Below are 23769 nucleotides of genomic sequence, written 5' to 3'. Positions count from 1 at the left end.
CGCAGCATGCTCCTCTTTGTGCGTTTTTAACGTAACGCAGGCCCCATAGAAATGAATGGGGTTGCGTGAAAATCGCGAGTGCGGATGCAGTGTGATTTTCACGCACGGTTGCTAGGAGACGATCGGGATGGAGACCCGATCATTATTATTTCCCCTTAAGACATGGTTATAAAAGGAAAAATAATAGCATTCTGAATACAGAATGCATAGTACAATAGGGCTGGAGGGGTTAAAAAAATAATAATTTAACTCTCCTTAATCCACTTGTTCGCGCAGCCGGCATCTCTTCTGTCTTCATCTGTGAGCAATAGGACCTTTGACGTCACTACGCTCATCACATAGTCCGTCACATGAACCATCACCATGGTGATTGTTCATGTGACGGACCATGTGATTAGCGTAGTGACATCATCAAAGGTCCTATTCTTCACAGAACAAGACAGAGATGCCGGCTGCGCGAACAAGTGGATTAGGCCTCATGCACACGAACGTTTTTTTTTTCACGGTCCGCAAAAACGGGGTCCGTAGGTCCGTGATCCGTGACCGTTTTTTCGTCCGTGGGTCTTCCTTGATTTTTGGAGGATCCACGGACATGAAAAAAAAGTCGGTTTGGTGTCCGCCTGGCCGTGCGGAGCCAAACGGATCCGTCCTGAATTACAATGCAAGTCAATGGGGACGGATCCGTTTGACGTTGACACAATATGGTGCCATTTCAAACGGATCCGTCCCCATTGACTTTCAATGTAAAGTCCGGAGTCCCTTTTATACCATCGGATCGGAGTTTTCTCCAATCCGATGGTATATTTTAACTTGAAGCGTCCCCATCACCATGGGAACGCCTCTATGTTAGAATATACTGTCGGATATGAGTTAGATCGTGAAACCTCATTTCCGACAGTATATTCTAACACAGAGGCGTTCCCATGGTGATGGGGACGCTTATAGTTAGAATATACTACAAACTGTGTACATTACTGCCCCCTGCTGCCTAGCAGCATCCGATCTCTTACAGGGGGCCGTGATCAGCACAATTAACCCCTCAGGTGCCGCACCTGAAGGGGTTAATTGTACTATCATATCCCCCTGTAAGAGATCAGGGCTGCCAGGCAGCAGGGGGCAGACCCCCCCCCCCCCCTCCCCAGTTTGAATATCATTGGTGGCCAGTGCGGCCCCCCCCCTTCCTCTATTGTAATAAATCGTTGGTGGCACAGTGTGCCCCCCCCCCTTCCTCCCTCTATTGTAATAATTCGTTGGTGGCACAGTGTGCGCCCCCCCCCCCCCTTCCTCCCTCTATTGTAATAATTCGTTGGTGGCACAGTGTGCGCCCCCCCCCCCCCCTTCCTCCCTCTATTGTAATAAATCGTTGGTGGCACAGTGTGCGCCCCCCATTGGCCCCCCTCCCTCTATAGCATTAACAACATTGGTGGCCAGTGTGCGGCCTCCCATCTCCCCCCCCCCGATCATTGGTGGCAGCGGGTTACTAGCAATAGTACAATAGTAAAAGATTCATACTTACCTGGGAGCTGCGATGTTCGTGTCCGGCCGGGAGCTCCTCCTACTGGTAAGTGACGGTTCATTTAGCAATGCGCCGCACAGACCTGTCACTGTCACTTACCAGTAGGTGGAGCTCCCGGCCGGACACGAACATCGCAGCAGCAGGTAAGTATGAATCTTCTACTATTGTACTATTGCTAAGTAACCATGGCAACGAGGACTGTAGTAGCGTCCTGGTTGCCATGGTTACCGATCGGAGCCCCAGCGATTAAACTGGGACTCCGATCGGAACTCCGCTGCCACCAATGATGGGGGGGGAGATGGGAGGCCGCACACTGGCCACCAACTGGCCACCAACGTTGTTAATGCTATAGAGGGAGGGGGGGGCAATGGGGGGCGCACACTGTGCCACCAACGAATTATTACAATAGAGGGAGGGGGGGGGGGCCGCACTGGCCACCAATGATATTCAAACTGGGGAGGGTCTGCCCCCTGCTGCCTGGCAGCCCTGATCTCTTACAGGGGGCCGTGATCAGCACAATTAACCCCTTCAGGTGCCGCACCTGAAGGGGTTAATTGTGCTGATCACGGCTCCCTGTAAGAGATCGGGTGCTGCCAGGCAGCAGGGGGCAGTCTTGTACACAGTTTGTAGTGTATTCTAACTAGAAGCGTCCCCATCACCATGGGAACGCTTCTGTGTTAGAATATACTGTCGGTTCTGAGTTTTCACGAAGTGAAAACTCAGCTTTGAAAAAGCTTTTATGCAGACGGATCTTCGGATCCGTCTGTATAAAAAGTAACCTACGGCCACGGATCACGGACACGGATGCCAATCTTGTGTGCATCCGTGTTCTTTCACGGACCCATTGACTTGAATGGGTCCGTGAACCGTTGGCCGTGAAAAAAATAGGACAGGTCATATTTTTTTCACGGCCAGGAAACACGGATCACGGATGCGGCTGCAAAACGGTGCATTTTCCGATTTTTCCACGGACCCATTAAAAGTCAATGGGTCCGCGAAAAAAAACGGAAAACGGCACAACGGCCACACACAACGGTCGTGTGCATGAGGCCTTAAGGTGAGTTCAATTATAATTTTTTTTTCTTTTTTTTTTAACCCCTCCAGCCCTATTGTACTATGCATCCTGTATTCAGAATGCTATTATTTTCCCTTATAACCATGTTATAAGGGGAAATAATACAATCTACACTACAACTAACCCAAACCTCTGTGAAGAAGTTCGGGTCTGGGTACCACAATCAGTTTTTTTATCACGCGCGTGCAAAACACATTGCACCCGCGCAATAAGAACATCGGAACGCAATCGCAGTCAAAACTGACTGCAATTGCGTACCTACTCGCGCGGGTTTGCCGCAATGCACCGGGACGCATCCGGACCTAATCCGGACACACTCGTCTGCAAGGGGCCTAAGGGTGGTTTCACAACTGCAGCAACCACTGGGGTGCTGTTCTGGCAGATTAATAGACTACCAAGGTTTACTGCATCTGGCTTAGGCTACTTTCACACTAGCGTTCGGAGCGGGTCCGTCTAAGTGTGAAAGTAGCCTGAACGGATCCGTCCAGACTTTACATTGAAAGTCAATGGGGGCGGATCCGTTTGAAGATTGAGCCATATAGTGTCATCTTCAAACGGATCCGTCCCCATTGACTTACATTGTAAGTCTGGACGGATCCGCTTGCCTCCGCACGGCCAGGCGGACACCTGAACGGTGCAAGCAGTGTTCAGGTGTCCGCTCGCTGAGCGGAGGCTGAACGCTGGCAGACTGATGCATTCTCAGCGGATCCGCCTCCACTGAGAATGCATTAGGGCTGGACGGCTGCGTTCGGTGCCGCTTGTGAGCCCCTTCAAACGGAGCTCACGAGCGGACACCTGAACGCAGGTGTGAAAGTAGCCTAAGGCTACTTTCACACTGGCGTTTCTGGGTCCGCCTGTGAGATCCGTTTCAGGGCTCTCACAAGCGGTCCAAAACGGATCAGTTCAGCCCCAATGCATTCTGAATGGATAAGGATCCGTTCAGAATGCATCAGTTTGGCTGTGTTTGGTCTCTGTTACGCTTTTGAGGCGGACACCAAAACACTGCTTGCAGCGTTTTGGTGTCCGCCTGGCGATGCGGAGCCAAACGGATCCGTCCTGACTTACAATGTAAGTCAATGGGGGACGGATCCGTTTTCACTGACACAATATGGTGCAATTGAAAACTGATCCGTCCCCCATTGACTTTCAATGTAAGTTTGAACGGATACAAGCGTTTGCATTATCTGTGCGGATCCGTCTGTGCAGATACAAGATGGATCCGCACCAAACGCAGGCGTGAAAGTAGCCTTAGGCTACTTTCACACCAGCGTTTTTGCCATCCGGCAGGGTCCAGCAAAAACGCTTCAGTTACTGATAATACAACCATCTGCATCCGTTATGAACGGATCCGGTTGTACACTGCTCAAAAAAATAAAGGGAACACAAAAATAACACATCTTAGATCTGAGTTAATTAAATATTCTTCTGAAATACTTTGTTCTTTACATAGTTGAATGTGCTGACAACAAAATCACACAAAAATTAAAAAATGGAAATCAAATTTTTCAACCCATGGAGGTCTGGATTTGGAGTCACACTCAAAATTAAAGTGGAAAAACACACTACAGGCTGATCCAACTTTGATGTAATGTCCTTAAAACAAGTCAAAATGAGGCTCAGTAGTAGGGGTGGGCGATATAGGCGATATGCGATATAAATTTGTGCCACGATATGGATTTTGAGCATATCGCCTATATCGCCGGAGCGCGATATGATCGCGCTCTCTGCGCGCACCATCTTCTCCTGAGCCGGCACAGTGGAGAAGGAGAGAGTCCCTCCCTCCCCACTGTGCGCGGCTGCCGCTGACCACCAATGAGAACAGAGTAGGAGGGGAGGGACTGACAGTAAATCATTGAGTTTTCACGATCTCAGTGAGCGCGTGAAAACTCAAATCCGATGGTATATTCTAACCCCCAGGCGTTCCCATGGTGACGGGGACGCTTGCCTGGGGGTTAGAATATACAGGGCCACGCCGCTGACAGTAGAACATTTAAAAACTAATCAGTAACTTTAATTTTATTAATTGGTGATCTCTTTACTGTATACCTTACTAGGTCTTAGCTCCGGTAACAGCAGGCAGTGCGGGCGGGCGGCGCTCACTCACTGACGTCACACGCCTGCTCCTCCCACTAGGCGGCGCAGGCGCGTGACGTCAGTGAGTGAGCGCCGCCCGCCCGCACTGCCTGCTGTTTCCGGAGCAAAGACCTAGTAAGGTATATACAGTAAAGAGATCACCAATGAATAAAGTTACTGATTCGTTTTTAAATGTATTCCTGTGAGCGTCGGGGGGGATCTGTGGATGGCACTGTTTAGGGGAGGGGGGGGGGTGGGTGGGATCTGTGGATGGCACCGTTTAGGGGGGGGGGGTGGGGGGTGGGATCTGTGGATGGCACCGTTTAGGGGAGGGGGGATCTGTGGATGGCACCGTTTAGGGGAGGGGGGATCTGTGGATGGCACCGTTTAGGGGAGGGGGGGATCTGTGGATGGCACCGTTTAGGGGAGGGGACTCGGCTCCCTGCTGTTGTGTGCACAAAGCACAGGGCAGCAGGGAGAGTGTAAAGTCCTTTTCACCCTAATAGAGCTCTATCAGGGTGAATATGACAAGGGTTCTACGTTCTAGCCCTTAAGGAGGCTAATAGTTATTAAATAAAAAGTAAAAAAAAAAAAAAAAAAAGTTTAAACACGCCCCCTTAAATATAGAAAACAATATATCGTGATATATATCGCATATCGCACATGCTTAAAATTATATCGCAATATAGATTTTAGGCCATATCGCCCACCCCTACTCAGTAGTGTGTGTGGCCTCCACGTGCATGTATGACCTCCCTACAACGCCTGTGCATGCTCCTGATGAGGTGGCGGACGGTCTCCTGAGGGATCTCCTCCCAGACCTGGACTAAAGCATCTGCCAACTCCTGGACAGTCTGTGGTGCAACGTGACGTTGGTGGATAGAGCGAGACATTATGTCCCAGATGTGCTCAATTGGATTCAGGTCTGGGGAACGGACGGGCCAGTCCATAGCATCAATGCCTTCGTCTTGCAGGAACTGCTGACACACTCCAGCCACATGAAGTCTATTTGCACAACAGCATGTGAAATTGATTGTCACTCAGTGTTGCTTCCTAAGTGGACAGTTTGATTTCACAGAAGTGTGATTATCTTGGAGTTACATTGTGTTATTTAAGTGTTCCCTTTATTTTTTTGAGCAGTGTATTTTCTGTAACCTAGCCAAGACGGATCCGTTTTCTATTGTCAGAGAAAACTGATCCGTCCCCATTGACTTGCATTGTGGATCATGACTGATACGTTTCAGGGCTCCAGATGGCAACCAAAATGGTCGCCAATGCGACTTAGAATTGCAAAATGGCGACAAGACTTTGTAGTCTTGTCGCCATTTGCGCCTAGACCCTCCGCTGCTCTGCCGCTTTAAGAAGAAAGGTCTTGCATCCAGCAGACACACAGCAATCCAATAACAGAGCTCTGTTATTAGTGAGGAGGCTGCTGATTTGTCAGTATCAGCGTGCTTCCGTACTATTGGCTGAACACAGCCCTTGCTTTTCAGTTATGAAAACTGGGAGTGCGCTCATTGCCGACTGCTCCATAAACAAGGGGCAGCTAAGTAGACAAGTTTTTCAGTCATGTGACGCACGGAGGTGAGCGTTCTGCGTACACTGCGCCATGTGCTGAGGGTGTCCTGTGCCCCCCAAGTAAGGGGGAAGTGGGGGAGAAGAAGGGGCAATGATGGTGGACAGCAGAATCTCCTCACACTAGCAGATGAAACTGATTCCATAGCTGGTTGACGCAATTCTGTCACAAGGCCCCTTGCAGACTAGCGTTCCTCCCGCAGCGAGTCCACAATGTAGCTCCCAGCCTGGACTTCCAGCGCTGCCGGGGGTCACATGGCATTATATTGATTTATGATGCTATGTAACCCTTACAGATCTGGATAGCATTGGTAACACTGGCATAATGCTGTCAGTGTTATTCAATACATTCCAGAACTGTAAGGGTTACATAGCATCATAAATCAATATAATGCTATGTGATTCCCGTCAGTGCTGGGAGGTCAGGCCGGGTGCTGTGTTGCGGACTCGCTGCGGTAGTAAAGCTCGTCTGCAAGGGGCCAAAGTCACCATGTAGCCCCAGGCTTATCTAACCTGTGGTTATGTAATAAATGGCCATTTGGGACAACCACTTTACACCCCTCTTATTTTTTTGCACCTAGGCTACTTTCACACTAGCGTTTTTCTTTTCCGGCATAGAGTTCCGTCACAGGGGCTCTATACCGGAAAATAAGTGATCAGGCATATCCCCATGCATTCTGTATGAAGAGTAATGCAACGGTTTTGTCTCCGGCGAAAAAAAACTGAAGACATGCCTAAATGCCGGATCCGGCATTTTTTCCCCATAGGAATGTATTAGTGCCATATCCAGCATTCAAGATACCGGAATGCCGGATTCGTCCTTCCGGTCTGCGCATGCGCAGACCTTTAAATATGAGAAAAAAAATGAATACCGGATCGGTTTTGCCTGATGACACTAAAAAAAACGGATCCGTTATTGCAATGCATTTTTCTGACCAGGCATTTTTCTGACTGATCAGGATCCTGATCAGTCTGAAAAATGCCTGATCAGTCAGAAAAAATGACATGCGTTTGCATACAGTTTGCCTGATCAGGCAGGCAGTTCAGGCAACGGAACTGCATTCCGGAATCCAACAACGCAAGTGTGAAAGTACCCTTAGGCCTCTTTCACACTTGCGTTGTCCGGATCCGGCGTGTACTCCACTTGCCGGAATTACACGACGGATCCGGAAAAACGCAAGTGTACTGAAAGCATTTGAAGACGGAGACGTCTTCAAATTGCGTTCAGTGTTACTATGGCAGCCAGGACGCTATTAAAGTCCTGGTTGCCATAGTAGGAGCGGGGGAGCGGTATACTTACAGTCCGTGCGGCTCCCGGGGCGCTCCAGAATGACATCAGAGCGCCCCATGCGCATGGATGACGTGATCCATGTGACACGTCATCCATGAGCGTGGGGCGCCCTGACGTCACTCTGGAGCGCCCCGGGAGCCGCACGGACGGACGGTAAGTATGCTGCTCCCCCGCTCCCCGCTACACTTTACCATGGCTGCCAGGACTTTAGCGTCCCGGCAGCCATGGTAACCATTCAGAAAAAGCTAAATGTCGGGTCCGGCAATGCGCCGAAACGACGTTTAGCTTAAGGCCGGATCCGGATCAATGCCTTTCAATGGGCATTAATTCCGGATCCGGCCTTGCGGCAAGTCTTCAGGATTTTTGGCCGGAGCAAAAAGCGCAGCATGCTGCGGTATTTTCTCCGGCTAAAAAACGTTCCATTCCGGAACTGAAGACATCCTGATGCATCCTGAACGGATTTCACTCCATTCAGAATGCATTAGGATAAAACTGATCAGGATTCTTCCGGCATAGAGCCCCGACGACGGAACTCTATGCCGGAAGAAAAGAACGCAGGTGTGAAAGAGCCCTAAGTCCATCCTTTTTGTATGCACAGTACGGCTGATGTGCAGGAGAAGTCCAACGGCGCTACTCATTAAAATATGGCTGTTACCTGCCAGGCTTCAGGTGGAGTCTCGACAGAACAGCAGGGTTAGAGCATGCAGCATCGCAGACATGGTGATTGGGAGAGGTCGCAATTAGGGAACAAAGTTTTATGCGAATCGACTTCGGATGTTTCATCTGAAGTCGATTCATTCATCCCTAGTCGCAATAACGATTGTACAAGCGTCATGGACGCCTGTACAGACAGTTTCTCTCCTTGTCCAATGTCTAATGCGTATGAATACGCACGATAATTTAACTGCCATTCATGGAACAGGGGAGCACGCGCCACTACCGACTGCTCATGAAGTGCCAGCGACAGCATGGCGGGAACTGAGCCTCTGCTGAGTAAAGACCATGTGCCCAGGTGATGTCACACCAGAAGTGCCAGCGTGCCCTGCAGGCTTCTATCTGCTGCTAGGAGCTCAATGTGGAGGTTTATGAATGGAAAAAGTCAAGAGGCTAAAAAAAAAATATAAAAAAAACTTTCTGACCCTCATGTTACAACAAAAATTTGGCTCGTAAATTTTTCAGATTAGGAGCCAATGGCTTCTTGATGTTTTTTTTTTGTCTGGAGCACTGCATCTTGCTCTGCATCCCGGACGAAAAGCAAATGGCAGCATGCTGTGGTTTGCTCTCCGGTATGAGAACGGAATGCTTTTTGTAGCGTTGCATTCTGTTCGGTTACATTTTGTCCCCATTGACAATGAATGGGGACAAAACTGAAGCGTTTTTCTCTGGTATTGAGACCCTCTGCCGGATCTCAATACCAGAAAATAGAAACGCTAGTGTGAAAGTAGCCTTAGACGGATACTGCCTCGCATCCTAAGGGGATCCGGACAATTTCCAGCATAAATGCCAGCTTTTAGCCTGACAAATACCAAAGCAGAGGTATTTGGCTGAAAGCCGACATTTATGCTGGAAATTGGTCAGATACAAATCTAGTCAGTGGGTCTAGAGGTGCGTGGCAGTATCTGGCTACGTCGGTATTGGAATAGAGAAGGAGAGCAGAGCTTCAATGGAAGGAATGCTGGTAAGCTCGTTAGTCAGAGCCTCTCATCGGGAAGGGTTGTGCTGTGAGCACAACACCCCATGCAGCCTGGAGAGTAAGTATAGACACTGGTGCTATCAGAACAGAGTGCAGGAACGGCAGCCAGGTAAGTCCAGATAAGGTAGTATCTTTTGGTGATGTGTTTCGTGGCCGGACCTGCCCCTTCATCAAACTGGACTGATGAAGGGGCCGGTGCGGCCCTGGAACGCATCACCTGTAAAAAAAAATTAATATATATATATAATATTCATTCAATAGGTAAAACGTTTCTGGACTTGTGCCGCTGCCGATTCTGCACTCTCTTCTTCTCTGGCTATACCGCATATTGTGTACTCCTGTTTGTTCCTCTGCTGGAACAGAGTTCACATCTGCGCCAACACTAACGTTATACGTTCAGGTTTTTATCAGGTTTAGGGCTAGTTCACATGAACGTGTGATGCCCGTTGCCGTATTGCGGACCGCAATACACGGGCACTGTTCCGTGGCCATTCCGCATCACGGATGCGGACTCATTCATTTCAATGGGTCTGCAAATCCGGAGATGCTGAACGGAAAACTACGGAAGCACTACGGAGTGCTTTCTGGGGTTCTGTTCCGTGCTTCTGCACCGCAAAAAGATAGAACTTGCTTTATATATATATATATATATTTTTTTTTTTGTGGAACGGAAGGATCGCAGACCCATTCAAGTGAATGGGTCTGCGATCCCCATACCCCTGCCCCACGGACGGTGCCCGTGCATTGCGGACCGCAACTTGCGGTCCACAGCCCGGGCTTCGAGCGTTCATGTGAACGAGCCCTTACTGATGTATTTTTCAAAGCCATGACCAGGTGTGGAATTCAAAGGTCTCGGCTACTCGACGACATTTGTTGCATTACGTTATTTGTAGTGATAGTTAATGGGGTCGAACTGCGACACAGCAGTCGCACAAAAATCCATGTATGTTGGATTTTTGTGCTATCTGCGTTGCACTATGTCGCAGTGCGACACCATTGACTAAGTTGCCGTGTAGACTTACCGTTAGGGCTCATGCACACAAACGTATTTTCTTTCCGCTTCCGTTCCGTGTTTTCCTTTTTTTTTTTTTTTTTTTGCGGACCGTATGCGGAAACACTCACTTCAAGGTGTCCGCAAAAACAACGGAAGATACTCTGTGTGCATTCCATTTCTGTATTTTCGTTCCGCAAAAAAGTAGTGCATGTCCTATTATTGTCCACAAATCACGGTCCGAGGCCCCATTCAAATCAATGGGTTCGCAAAAAATACGGAACTCACACGGAGCTAGGGTTGGACGATATCAAAAATATTCCCACGATAACGATATTAAGAAATTTATCGCGATAACGATATATATCGCGATAAATGCCCATTTAGAAGAAAAAAACACTTGGGGCCACAAGGAGACATTATACTGTATGGGGGCAGCCACAAGGAGACGTTACACTGTATCGGGGGCAACAAGAAGACGTTACACTGTATGGGGGGCAACAAGAAGACGTTACACTGTATGGGGGGGGGGGGGCACAAGGAGACGTTACACTGTATGGGGGCAGCCGGGCAGCCACAAGGAGACGTTATACTGTATGGGGGCAGCCACAAGGAGACGTTATACTGTATGGGGGCAGCCACAAGGAGACGTTATACTGTATGGGGGCAGCCACAAGGAGACGTTATACTGTATGGGGGCAGCCACAAGGAGACGTTACACTGTATGGGGGCAGCCACAAGGAGACGTTACACTGTATGGGGGCAGCCACAAGGAGACGTTACACTGTATGGGGGCAGCCACAAGGAGACGTTACACTGTATGGGGGCAGCCACAAGGAGACGTTACACTGTATGGGGGCAGCCACAAGGAGACGTTACACTGTATGGGGGCAGCCACAAGGAGACGTTACACTGTATGGGGGCAGCCACAAGGAGACGTTACACTGTATGGGGGCAGCCACAAGGAGACGTTACACTGTATGGGGGCAGACGGGCAGTTCCCCAGCCTCTGATCAGCCCCCCCAGCCTCTCCCTCTTATCAGCCCCCTCTGGTAACCCCCCCCCCCCCAGTATTAATCATTGGTGGCAGTGGCCACAGGGTCCCCCTCCCCATCATTGGTGTCAGTGCCCCTTCCCCCCAGTATTAATCATTGCTGGCAGTCGCCACCGGGTCTCCCCCCCCCCCCCCTCCCCCCCCCATCATTGGTGGCAGTGGGCAGTGCGCCCCCCCCCCCCCAGTATTAATCATTGGTGGCAGTGGCCACAGGGTCCCCCTCCCATCATTGGTGGCATTGGGCCCCCCCCTCCCCAGTATTAATCATTGGAGGCCACAGGGTCATCCCCCCCATCATTGGTGGCAGTGGGCCCCCCCCCCGTTCCCCAGTATTGATCATTGGAAGCCACAGGGTCTTCCCCCCCCGATCATCGGTGGCAGTCGGCCCCCCCTCCTCCCTCCCCAGTATTAATCATTGGAGGCCACAGGGTCGTCCCCCCATCATTGGTGGCAGTGGGCCCCCCCTCCTCCCTCCCTCCCTCCCTCCCCAGTATTAATCATTGGAGGCCACAGGGTCGTCGTCCTCCTCCTCCCCCCATCATTGGTGGCAGTTTTCAGTTCCGATCGGAGTCCCAGCAGTGTAATGCTGGGGCTCCGATCGGTTACCATGGTAGCCAGGACGCTACTGGAGCCCTGGCTGCCATGGTATGTTAGTGAGCAGCATTATACTCACGTGCGTCGTGGCCGCCGGGCGCTCCTTCTTCTGTCTGTGCGGCGCATTGCTAAGGCTTATAGCATTAGCAATGCGCCGCACAGACCTATGAGAAGAAGGAGCTCCCGGCGGCCACGACGCAACGTGAGTATAATGCTGCTCACTAACATACCATGGCAGCCAGGGCTCCCGTAGCGTCCTGGCTACCATGGTAACCGATCGGAGCCCCAGCATTACACTGCTGGGATTTCTGATCGGAACTGAAAACTGCCACCAATGATGGGGGGAGGAGGAGGACGACGACCCTGTGGCCTCCAATGATTAATACTGGGGAGGGAGGGAGGAGGGGGGCACTGCCCACATTCCCGGCACCCGACCTCTGAGAGGACGCTGTGATCACCTGAGGGGTTAATTGCGCGGATCACAGCGTCCTATCAGAGGTCGGGTGCAGGAAATGCGAGTCACAGAATTTCTTCCCTCCCCCACGCCGGCCGAACTGCTGAGAGAGCCACCGCAAGCGGCCAGCAGGTATCGGGGGCATTTGCACGAGTAGAAGTACTCTGCAAATGTCCCGTATCGGTTCATGCTGGGGCGGGCGGCCGCAGATTTAGAAGCGGTCAGCGCACATGACCGCTTCTATGACGTCACGAAATACCGCGGTATTTACGAAACGGCGATATCGCCGTTTTTTTAATACAGCGGTATATCGTGATACCGGTATATCGCTCAACCCTACACGGAGCACATCCGTATGTCATCAGTATTTTATCCGTATTTTGCGGGTCCATACTGTAGAAATACTATACCCAGCCCATATTGCTCATGTGTTTGGTGATTAAAGAGGACCTTTCACCTGAAAATGCAAGTTAAACTAAAGATATACCCTTACTTACCAGCCCCCGGTGGTGCTTATTCAGTTGTTCATTTTGCACTCAGTGTCCCAGTTTGTCTGCGGTGCCCCCCCGCAATATTTCCCGCCTTCTATGCTAATGAGCCATCCGGCTCAACTGGGCGGGCCTGCAAAAGTTCTCCCGGGCATGTCTTTCTTTTCCCTGGCACGGAGCGCATCAAATCAGCGCGCTCCGCTCTTAACCAGGGAGATTCGCGAGAACTGGAGCGATTTCATCCATCCTGAGCCGCGAGAATCTCGCGAGAACTTGATCTTCTTCTCCCTGGCTAAGAGCGGAGCGCACTGATTGGATGCGCTCCGTGCCAGGGAAAAGAAAGACACACCCGGGAGAACTTTTGCAGGCCCGCCCAGGCTCATTAGCATAGAAGGTGGGAAATATTGCGGGGGGCACCGCGGACAAACGGGGGCACTGAGTGCAAAATGAACAACTGAAAAGGCACCACCGGGGACGGCAAGTAAGGTTATATCTTTAGTTTAACTTGCATTTTCAGGTGAAAGGTCCTCTTTAATAAGTTACTGTTTCCAATCTGCAAAAAATGGATCGTATACGGAAACCATATGGATATGTTTTGTGGAATAATGGAACAGTAGAGGACTTAAATCAGAGGAAAAAAAAATCAGATACGGAACATCGGATCAGTGAAAAACGGACCGCAAAACGAGAACGGTCGTGTGCATGAGCCGTTAGAGACAGAAAATAGGCAGCTACTCTTGGATTATAAGAGGGCTGAACGAGGGTTCATCAGCATCTGTCTATAGCTGTGAGGTGTTTCTGCAGATCATTGGAAAATCCATCTAAAGGTGCCCAGGAACACTGTGACTATGGGAAGGGGGTGGATTGAGCATTTCCATGTACTGTATTTGCTTTGTATACAGCAGTTCATTAATTCGTGGCTTGACTGTAGTTTTTGATGCTTTGTGGTTTGGTTTTTGTTGCTGAAGAAAGTAAAGCTGCATTTATCCCTTTTCCCTCCTTCAGAAAAGACAGCCATAGCACCTCCCATGTTTGTGTTTCAAAAAGAAAAAGGCCAGAAGGTAAGTGAAATAAAAGCTCCATACGGGTGTCATTGATTTGACTTTATATTTCCCCTAATGGGCATGCTAATACACTGCACTACTTATGTCTGCGACTAATGGGCTACTGCACACGGACACGGCAGACCTGGAGGCCATTGTTGAGGGCCTAATTTACATTGGTAGATTATTGGGACAGTTAATGGAAATGAATTTTCTTATGTCCTAACACTTTGTTCTCAATAATTGCTCCTTGTAAATGTGCCACAATTGCCCCCAAAAATGAGTAAAATACTCATTTATCGAGTGATGCGATAGTATTTGTGGAACATAAAATCTTAATTTAATGGCAACTTATTGTGGGATTTCCTGCTGACCATAAAATTGTGGGGACAAACGATTTAGAAACCTGAACCTGGCCATTAGAGCAGTGGTAAGTTGTCACAAGCACAGACTTCTAAAGCAATACCCCTTACACCCTACTGTGTGACCGGTGTATTTCCCGGACTGAACACTGCTCCTCTATGTCCTGACTGTGGTCTTCTGCACTCACAGCATTATGTGAGTACAGTTTATTAGACCTGCGGTCAGGAAGGATCTCACAGGATCTTAGATCTTTGTGATGGTGTGAGTTCAGGAAATACAGAGGTCACACAGAGTGAATACTCTTGTGTGAAATTGGCCGACAAACCACAGAGAAAACTGTAATGGCAGTCACTAAGGGTGGGTTCACATCACGTTTTTGTCACATGTTTAACCTACACAAAAAAATTATGTTAATGGATGCCTCAGACAGATGGTTGGCATCAGTCACAATAGAGTGCCACTGTAAAAAAAAATAAAAAAATATAAATGTGTGTATATATATATATATATATATATATATATATATATATATATATTTTTTTTTTTTTTTTTTTCAGGATGGGAAAGTGTAGTGTACCACGTTTTTCCATCTGACAAAAAACATGTAGGCTAACATACCTTTTTTTTTTTTACACAATGGAACTCTATGATGACTAATGCCCCAGTATGACATCTGCCTGGGGCTTCAATTAGCGTATACGTTTTTTGTGTACGTTAAACGTATGACAAAAATGTGATGTGAACCCAGCCTAAGGGGCTAGATGTTACATTTTTAGTGTGTGACCCTGGCATTCTTTGGGAACAGTTTGGGTTGTTGCTGTGAGAAAGAACATTGGGGGCACCGTAATAAGTATGTAAAGGCAATATACCGTATAAACTCCAGCGTATTTAAGTGCTTCCATTTGAAAAGTTATGTTTTGTGTGATCTAACAAACTGGAGTTGGGCGGTGACGTATTCCATGTTTGTCAGTCATCAGCATCATATACAAATTGTACAGCTTGTTAGATCTGATGTATGATGGGTTAGAGACCTTTACAGCAACTGGTCACAACATTCAAACCGGTTAACGGTTTTATATTATGCCACATGATTTCTGAACAACATTATTACTGAATCTCCCCGGGAGCTTGTCTAGCATTTCTGATTCTGAGACATTATTCTCCATTTTCTTTTTACTGTCTAGCTCATTTATTAATTAAACATGCAGTGATTGCTGCAGTGCATTTTCTTGTGGCCAAAAATGTGGTAGGACAGGTTTCAGATATGCAGTGACATTCAGGGAAGATGCTTAATATCTGGCAAGAAAATGATGAATTGAACGCTACAACTTTAAGGGATTAATTTCACCATAGACAGACTTTGAGCGTCTTCAAAGGTTATTTTTTATTTTTTTGTAGTAAAACAAAACATATAAAAATAAGCACTCATTAGGCTATATGAACAGAAAAGTAAGAAAGTTGTTGCTCCTGCAAGATAAGGAAAAGAAAAAGGCAAAAAAAAATTTAAGCTATGTACACCTTTGGGGGCAATTTCTTTATTATTGCATTGTACTTATTATGAGCTAGAAATCATTTTTTCAATTGGTCTTTATTAAAAATATGGAGCCCTTTTTTGTGTACATAGCTGAGATGCTGTAGTAGGGTTGAGCGGTAAACCGGTGTCAGATATCCCGCGGTATTAAGAAACAGCGATATGGCGATATTGCTGTTTCTAAATAACCCTGGTATATTGTGACATCATAGGAGCGGTCATATGCCCGCTGACCACTCCTAAATCTGTGTCAGCCAGCCCCTGCATCGTGCATATGCGTACCATACATAACATATTACTTCCTGCATCGGCCGGCTCCTCGCTCCTATATTAAAGTCTCCACCCACTGGCCGAGCACAGGAGCGAGGCGTGCAAAGTCAGTCAGTAGTCTGTGTCCAAGCCAAGGTTGGGGAAGAGGAGTGAGAGACCCTAACTGCCCAGGTGTCAGAAATAAAGGTTGTACTGTCTGTCTTCTACGGCCCAGGCCCTGCCTGCAAGCTGCACTGCACACGGTGATGGCACTTGATCTCTCATAGCAGGCATTTAGGGAATGATATACAGGCCATCATGAGTCCCATCAGTATAATAGCCTCATTCATTATAATGTCTCCCTGTTGCCCCAATACAGGAGCAGCAAGAAGACATTTCTGTATGGGGGGCCACAAGACATTAATATACTGATGGGGGTTACAAACTGTTGTCCCATACAGTATAATTTCACCTTATGGCCCCCTTACAGTATAGTTCCTGAGTCCATACAGTATAATCTCTCCTGATGGCCCCATGCAGTATAGTGACTCTTTTAGCCTCTTGTGCCCCGCTGCCGGCCCATGCAGTATATAATGTCTCCTTGTGCCCCGCTGCCTGCCCAGCGACCAGCCCATGTAGTATATAATGTCTCCTTGTGGCCCCCATACAGTATAATATCTCCTCGTGACCCAATTCCCCCCCCCCTCCTCTAAATGGATATTTATCGCAATATATATAGTTATCGTGATAAATTTCTTAATATAGTTATCGTGGGAATATTTTTTATATCGCCCAACCCTATACCATAGTAGCTGCCTGTGGATTTTTTGTCTTTTCTGGCATCAGGGGAGCTGACAGGCTCCTTACCTCTGCTCTGACATTATAAACACATTATAGCTCAGTTATCTTACAGGTAAGAATGTGGCTTAAATAAGTGTTTGACTTCTTAGTAGTTTAGGCCTCTTTCACACTTGCGTTGTTGGGATCCGGCATGCACTTCCGTTGCCGGAGGTGCCCGCCGGATCCGGAAAAACGCAAGTGTACTGAAAGCATTTGAAGACGGAACCGTCTTCCAAATGCTTTCAGTGTTACTATGGCACCCAGGACGCTATTAAAGTCCTGGTTGCCATAGTAGTAGTGGGGAGCGGGGGAGCAGTATACTTACAGTATACTTACAGAATGACGTGATCCATGCGATCACGTGATCCATGCGCTTGGGGCGCCCTGACGTCACTCTGGAGCGCCCGGGGAGCCGCACGGACGGTAAGTACACTGCTCCCCCGCTCCCCACTACACTTTACCATGGCTGCCAGGACTTTAGCGTCCCGGCAGCCATGGTAACCATTCAGAAAAAGCTAAATGTCGGCTCCGGCAATGCGCCGAAACGACGTTTAGCTTAAGGCCGGATCCGGATCAATGCCTTCCAATGGGCATTAATTCCGGATCCGGCCTTGCGGCAAGTGTTCCGGATTTTTGGCCGGAGCAAAAAGCGCAGCATGCTGCGGTATTTTCTCCGGCCAAAAAACGTTCCGTTCCGGAACTGAAGACATCCTGATGCATCCTGAACGGATTTTTCTCCATTCAGAATGCATTAGGATAATCCTGATCAGGATTCTTCCGGCATAGAGCCCCGACGACGGAACTCTATGCCGGAAGACCATAACGCAGGTGTGAAAGAGCCCTTAGAGATGAGGCTTATTAGATGATCGGCACAAAGTGAAAGTACCAGTCATACAGTTAGAAAAAGAGTTAACCCTTTGTGACAGACTGGCCAATGAGAATATGATTTTTAGGCAAAAATTTGCAACGTGCAATCATAAACAAAGATTGCCTCTGAAGTAGGGATCGACCGATATTGATTTTTTAGGACCGATACCGATAATTTGTGAACTTTCAGGCCGATAGCCGACAATTTATACCGATATTCTGGGAATTTTCATTTTTGAGGAAAAAAAAAAAATTCCTACACAAATCTGCTGAAAATTAATGTTTATTGTTAATGTGTATTTTTTTGTTTATTGTTAATGTGTATTTTTTTTTTAAAAGTCTTTTTCATTTATACTTAATAGTTTTGTGTTTTTTTTTTTTTTTTTTTACTAACTTTTAGCCCCCTTAGGGACTAGAACCCTTGTCCTATTCCCCCTGATAGATCTCTATCAGGGTGAATAGGAGCTCACACTGTCCCTGCTGCTCTGTGCATAGTGCACACAGCAGCATGGAGCTTACCATGGCAGCCAGGGCTTCAATAGTGTCCTGGCTGCCATGGTAACCGATCGGAGCCCCAGGCTTGCACAGCTGGGGCTCCGATCGGAGGAGGAGGGGAGAGGGGAGAGGGGATCCTGTGGCCACTGCCACCAATGAGTAATACTGGGTGGGGGGGGGGGGGCACACTGCGCCACCAATGTTTTTACTATTGGCCGGGATTGGGGTGGGGGCGCACTGCGCCACCAATGATTAATACTGGGGGGGGGGGGGGGGGGGGTGGCCACCAATGAAGAAGATAAGTCTCTCAATCATTCATATCCAGGAGGCGGGAGCTGGCTGCAGAATCACATAGCCGGCTCCCGACCTCTATGAGCGGTAGCTGCGATCCGCGGCACCTGAGGAGTTAACTACCGCGGATCGCAGCTATCGCTCATAGAGGCCGGGAGCCGGCTATGTGATTCTGCAGCCAGCTCCCGCCTCCTGTATATGAATGAATGAAAGGCTTATCTTCATTGGTGGCGCAGCGGCCACAGCCCCTCCCCTCCTCTTGTCTTCTCTTCTGTCATTGGCGGCAGCAGCACAGGGGGAGGAGACACTGCTTCCTTCTCCCCTGTGCTGCGGAGGGAACACAGAGAGCGATGAGAGCAGCGCGTTCTGTGTTCCCCATACGTTATCGGTATATCGGCAAAATAGATGCCGATACCGATAACGATAACGTTCAAAATCCTCAATATCGGCCGATAATATCGGCCAAACCGATAATCGGTCGATCCCTACTCTGAAGGTGTACATAGCCTTTAAGTGGTTAAAAAGAACCTGTCCCACTGGATCATGCAGCATGTTATGGTACAGGAGGAACAAAGTAGATTTAGTTTGGTGGAAAATTATTCAGTGTAACTTTTTATATATTTTAATTTCAATCACTATGCTTAGGAGGAGTCCAGTGGGTGGTCCTCGTCATTGACTGAGATCTAGGTGTATACATACTTTTTCTTGCAACTATATATGTATGTGAACCCTTTGGAATGATATGGATTTCTGCACAAATTGGTCATAAAATGTGATCTGATCTTCATCTAAGTCACAACAATAGACAATCAGTCTGCTTAAACTAATAACACACAAAGAATTTAATGTTGCCAAGTTTTCATTGAACACACCATGTAAACATTCACAGTGCAGGTGGAAAAAGTATGTGAACCCCTAGACTAATGACATCTACAAGAGCTAATTGGAGTGAGGTGTCAGCCAACTGGAGTCCAATCAATGAGATGAGATTGGAGGTGTTGGTTACAGCTGCCCTGCCCTATAAAAAACACACCCCAGTTCTGTTTTTTTTTTTACTAACTTTTAACCCCCTTAAATACTAGGGCTGTCGAATATAATCGATGCAGCGATGCAGCGATGCATCGCGATTCGACCCCCGGCGATTCTGCATCGATGCGGTTGCTTTAAATAATCGATGCATGTTGATGACGTCAGCGTCGCGTCCGCCGTGCAGAGCCGAGTCGGAAAAAAAGTTTTTTGGCGCCTTCTTTCCCGCCTCCCGCTGACGTGACGACAGTGACACCCCCCTCCCCCTGTGTAAATCTTTATTGGATCACACGAACCAAAAAAAAAAAAAACACACCTACCTGACCTCATGTTGTCTGTGGCTGTGCCACATTGCCCGCTTGTCTGTCTGACCTGCTGTGGCCTGCCCTTTACCAATCATTATCCAGTGTCATGTGTGTGTTTTCTTTTTTTTTTGGTATTCTGTGGTGACTGTTTGTGATCCCATAAAGATTTGTCCAAGGTTTTCAGATTCAGTTGCCAATTTTTTCGGTCAAGGATTTTCCAGCTTCCTCTAATGGTGGCGTGGCTTGGCTTCAGTTGGTGTATGCGACTATGCGTGGTAGAGTGCAGGAAAAATTTTCTGTTAAGTCACTGTGTGACGACAAGCTTTTCAATTTCTAGCACTGGTGAGAATGGTATTATTTTTTAAGATTGTGTCGGACACAATCTTCAAAAATGTGTCCATTCCATTGAATTTTCTAACTTGATGTACTGTCTATCTTTTGAATGTCAATTTTTAGGGGGGCTCAACTTAAAACCTCAGCCAAATATTCTAAAAGTGTATTTATTTGATTAAAGACAACTGACGCCCGCCAAGCCACCAGAGGAAGGCAAATCATTGAAAGAATAAATTGAAACTTAAAACCTGGAGTAAATCTTTATTGGATCACACAAATACACATTCACACAAACCAAAAAAACACACACTGACCTTCTGACATCATGTCTGACTATGGTGGCTGTGCCACATTGCCCGTCCTGTGGCCTGCCCTTTACCATTATGATTCAGTGAGGAGGATGTGTGTTTATTTTTTTTCTGGTATTCTGTGGTGTGTGTTTGTGATCCCATAAAGATTTGTCCAAGGTTTTCAGATTCAGTTGAAAATGTATTCTGTCAAGGATTTTCCAGCTTCCTCTAATGGTGGCATGGCTTGGCTTCAGTTGATGTATCGTGGTAGAGTGCTTGCTGAGTGCTCAGTGCAGGTAACGTTTTCTGTAAAGTGACAACTCTGAGAGCTTATAGCACTGATCTAGACGTACTACCGTGCTGGTGCTGGTGCTGGTGGTGGTGCTGGTGGTGGTGCTGCTCCTGCTGCCAAAACAATCACGGTGAACCAGGAAGTTCTGCAACACAGACAACTTGAACACACTGTGTGACAGACAGTTCCTGACTGGCAAACATCACAGTGAGTGAACCTATAACACAGTCACTGACTGTGTTATAGGTTCACTGACTCACTGTGATGTTTTACAGTCAGGAACTGAAGTGCTCCTTTTTTTGTAGGTACTGTTTAATATTATATAATATATAATATATATTATATGGTAAAACTATTGTAAAACTTATAAACTAACTGCACCAGCCAGGCCAGCACAACAGTTTAATGTTACAGAGACACTGACAGTAGTGTTTTAAATAAATACTGTTGTCTGCTGCACTGTTTTGTTCATTCAGACTTTGCTATATGATATGCAGGGAACTTGGTATGATTTGTTTAAATAGCAGATACAAATAAATATTTTTGTGCAATTTCTGACTGATTGAATTAATTTTTTGATGTAAAATTGAAAAACAAGGGGACTTGGGTAATAATCTTGATGCATCGTGATGCATCGCCGAATCGAATCGTGGACTTGATAATCGTAATCGCATCGAATCGTGAGACGAGTGAAGATGCGCAGCCCTATTAAATACTAGAAAGAACCCTTGTCCTATTCACCCTGATAGATCTCTATCAGGGTGAATAGGAGCTCACACTGTCCCTGCTGCTCTGTGCTTTGTGCACACAGCAGCATGGAGCTTACCATGGCAGCCAGGGCTTCAGTAGCGTCCTGGCTGCCATTGTAACCGATCGGAGCCCCAGGTTTACACTGCTGGGGCTCCGATCGGAGGAGGAGGGGAGAGGGGACCCTATGGCCACTGCCACCAATGATTAAAACGGGGGGGGGGCTTGGGTGGGGGGCGCACTGCGCCACCAATGTTTTTAATATGTGGGTGGGGCTTGGGGGGCCACACTGCGCCACCAATGAACATAAATCTCTAATTTATTCATATACAGGAGGCGGGAGCTGGCTGCAGAATTGCATAGCCGGCTCACGACCTCTATGAGCGGTGCGATCCACGGCACCTAAGGGGTTAACTACCATCGCAGCTACCGCTCATAGAGGTCGGGAGCCGGCTATGTGATTCTGCAGCCAGCTCCCGCCTCCTGTTCAATTTTAATGAATGAGTAAGTCAACATCATTGGTGGCGCAGTGGCCACAGCCCCTCCCCTCCTCTTGTCTTCTCTCCTCTCATTGGCGGCACCAGCATCACAGGGGGAGGGAGACACTGCTTCCTTCTCCCCTGTGCTGCTGAGGGAACACAGAGCGCTGAGAGCAGCGCGATCTGTGTTCCCCATACGTTATCGGAATATCTGCAAAATAGATGCCGATACCGATAACTGTCAAAATCCTGAATATCGGCCGATAACCCCCCCCCCCTTCCCAGTCGATGTACAAGCTGCATTCACAAAACAAATACATTGTAACTAGAGGCTCAGCACTTAAAGGGGTTATCCCATCAAAACGAATCTGTTTAAATCCGTCCACAATGTGATAATGTGAATTTACATAAATATAATCATTTACCTATTTTTCACCATATTCAATAAAATCGTCCCCCAGTTACCTCACTGTTGCGTGCTCTCCCTTGGTTACGGCCACCTCTCACCGGCCAAAAGCAATTGTCGCGCATGCGCGGCGGCCAGAACAACCCAGAGATACACTGTGGATGCCTTTCTTCCATGAACGCGCTCGGCGTCCGCGCATGCGCAGTTTTACAGTTTCATGTTTAGCTTAGGCACCGTGGTTTCATGCTTTGTTTCTTGTCCAGCACTAGAGCGAGCGAACCTAGAGTAGAGCCTGCAAGTCGTGGAGCAGTGACAGAGTGTCAGCACTGCTATGTAAGTGAGAGAGTAGAAGAGATTTGATGCATAAAATCGCATGTTTCAGTGTCAAATGTCACTGCACATGTCAACATGTACAAGTGGAGGTCTGGCCATTATGTCACACATGTAAAAAAAAAAAGGAGAATTCATTGTGGAGCACATGGACTTAGAATGGATTTCATCACAGAGGGGAGGACAATGCAGAGGCACAAATGGGGGATGTCATCACAGAGGCGAGGACAATACAGAGGCACAAATGGGGGAATGTCAGCACAGAGGGGAGGACAATACAGAGGCACAAAAGGGGGATGTCAGCACAGAGGGGAGGACAATACAGAGGCACAAATGGGGGATGTCATCACAGAGGGGAGGACAATACAGAGGCACAAATGGGGGAATGTCAGCACAGAGGGGAGGACAATACAGAGGCACAAAAGGGGGATGTCAGCACAGAGGGGAGGACAATACAGAGGCACAAATGGGGGATGTCATCACAGAGGGGAGGACAATACAGAGGCACAAATGGGGGAATGTCATCACAGAGGGGAGGACAATACAGATGCACAAATGGGGGAATGTCAGCACAGAGGGGAGGACAATACAGAGGCACAAAAGGGGGATGTCAGCACAGAGGGGAGGACAATACAGAGGCACAAATGGGGATGTCAGCACAGAGGGGAGGACAATGCAGAGGCAGAAATGGGGGATGTCATCACAGAGGGGAGGACAATACAGAGGCACAAATGGGGGATGTCATCACAGAGGGGAGGGCAATACAGAGGCACAAATGGGGGATGTCATCACAGAGGGGAGGGCAATACAGAGGCACAAATGGGGGAAAGTCATCACAGAGGGGAGGACAATACAGAGGCACAAATGGGGGGGAGGCCAAAAAGGAGCAGAGGGACATACAGGGGATGTCATCATGTGGACACTCAGGGGATGAAATTACGGAGTAATTTAATCACAGACAGCACACACTAAGTTTTTATATTATTTTTGATTATCAGTACTTATAAAAAATGGTGTAGTGGAAGTGCAAATCTTTTATTTATTGGAAAAATACACAAGGCTAATATGCCTTATATCT

At 47.9% G+C, this 23769-nt stretch overlaps 1 protein-coding gene across 3 annotated transcripts in view; it reads left to right on the top strand.

The window, feature by feature from the left end:
• The window catches only part of RANBP3 (RAN binding protein 3), a 235500-nt gene that overhangs the window by 6879 nt on the left and 204852 nt on the right, over window positions 1-23769 (top strand). For all 3 annotated transcript variants that reach the window (XM_040417760.1, XM_040417761.1, XM_040417759.1), the window contains exon 2: window positions 13810-13865. In XM_040417760.1, the coding sequence (XP_040273694.1) occupies window positions 13810-13865 (56 nt within the window). The remainder of the gene's footprint in view (window positions 1-13809; window positions 13866-23769) is intronic.

Source organism: Bufo bufo, chromosome 2 (assembly GCF_905171765.1).
Source record: "Bufo bufo chromosome 2, aBufBuf1.1, whole genome shotgun sequence".
NCBI classification, from domain to species: domain Eukaryota; kingdom Metazoa; phylum Chordata; class Amphibia; order Anura; family Bufonidae; genus Bufo; species Bufo bufo.
This window is presented reverse-complemented; position numbering and strand designations above follow the sequence as displayed.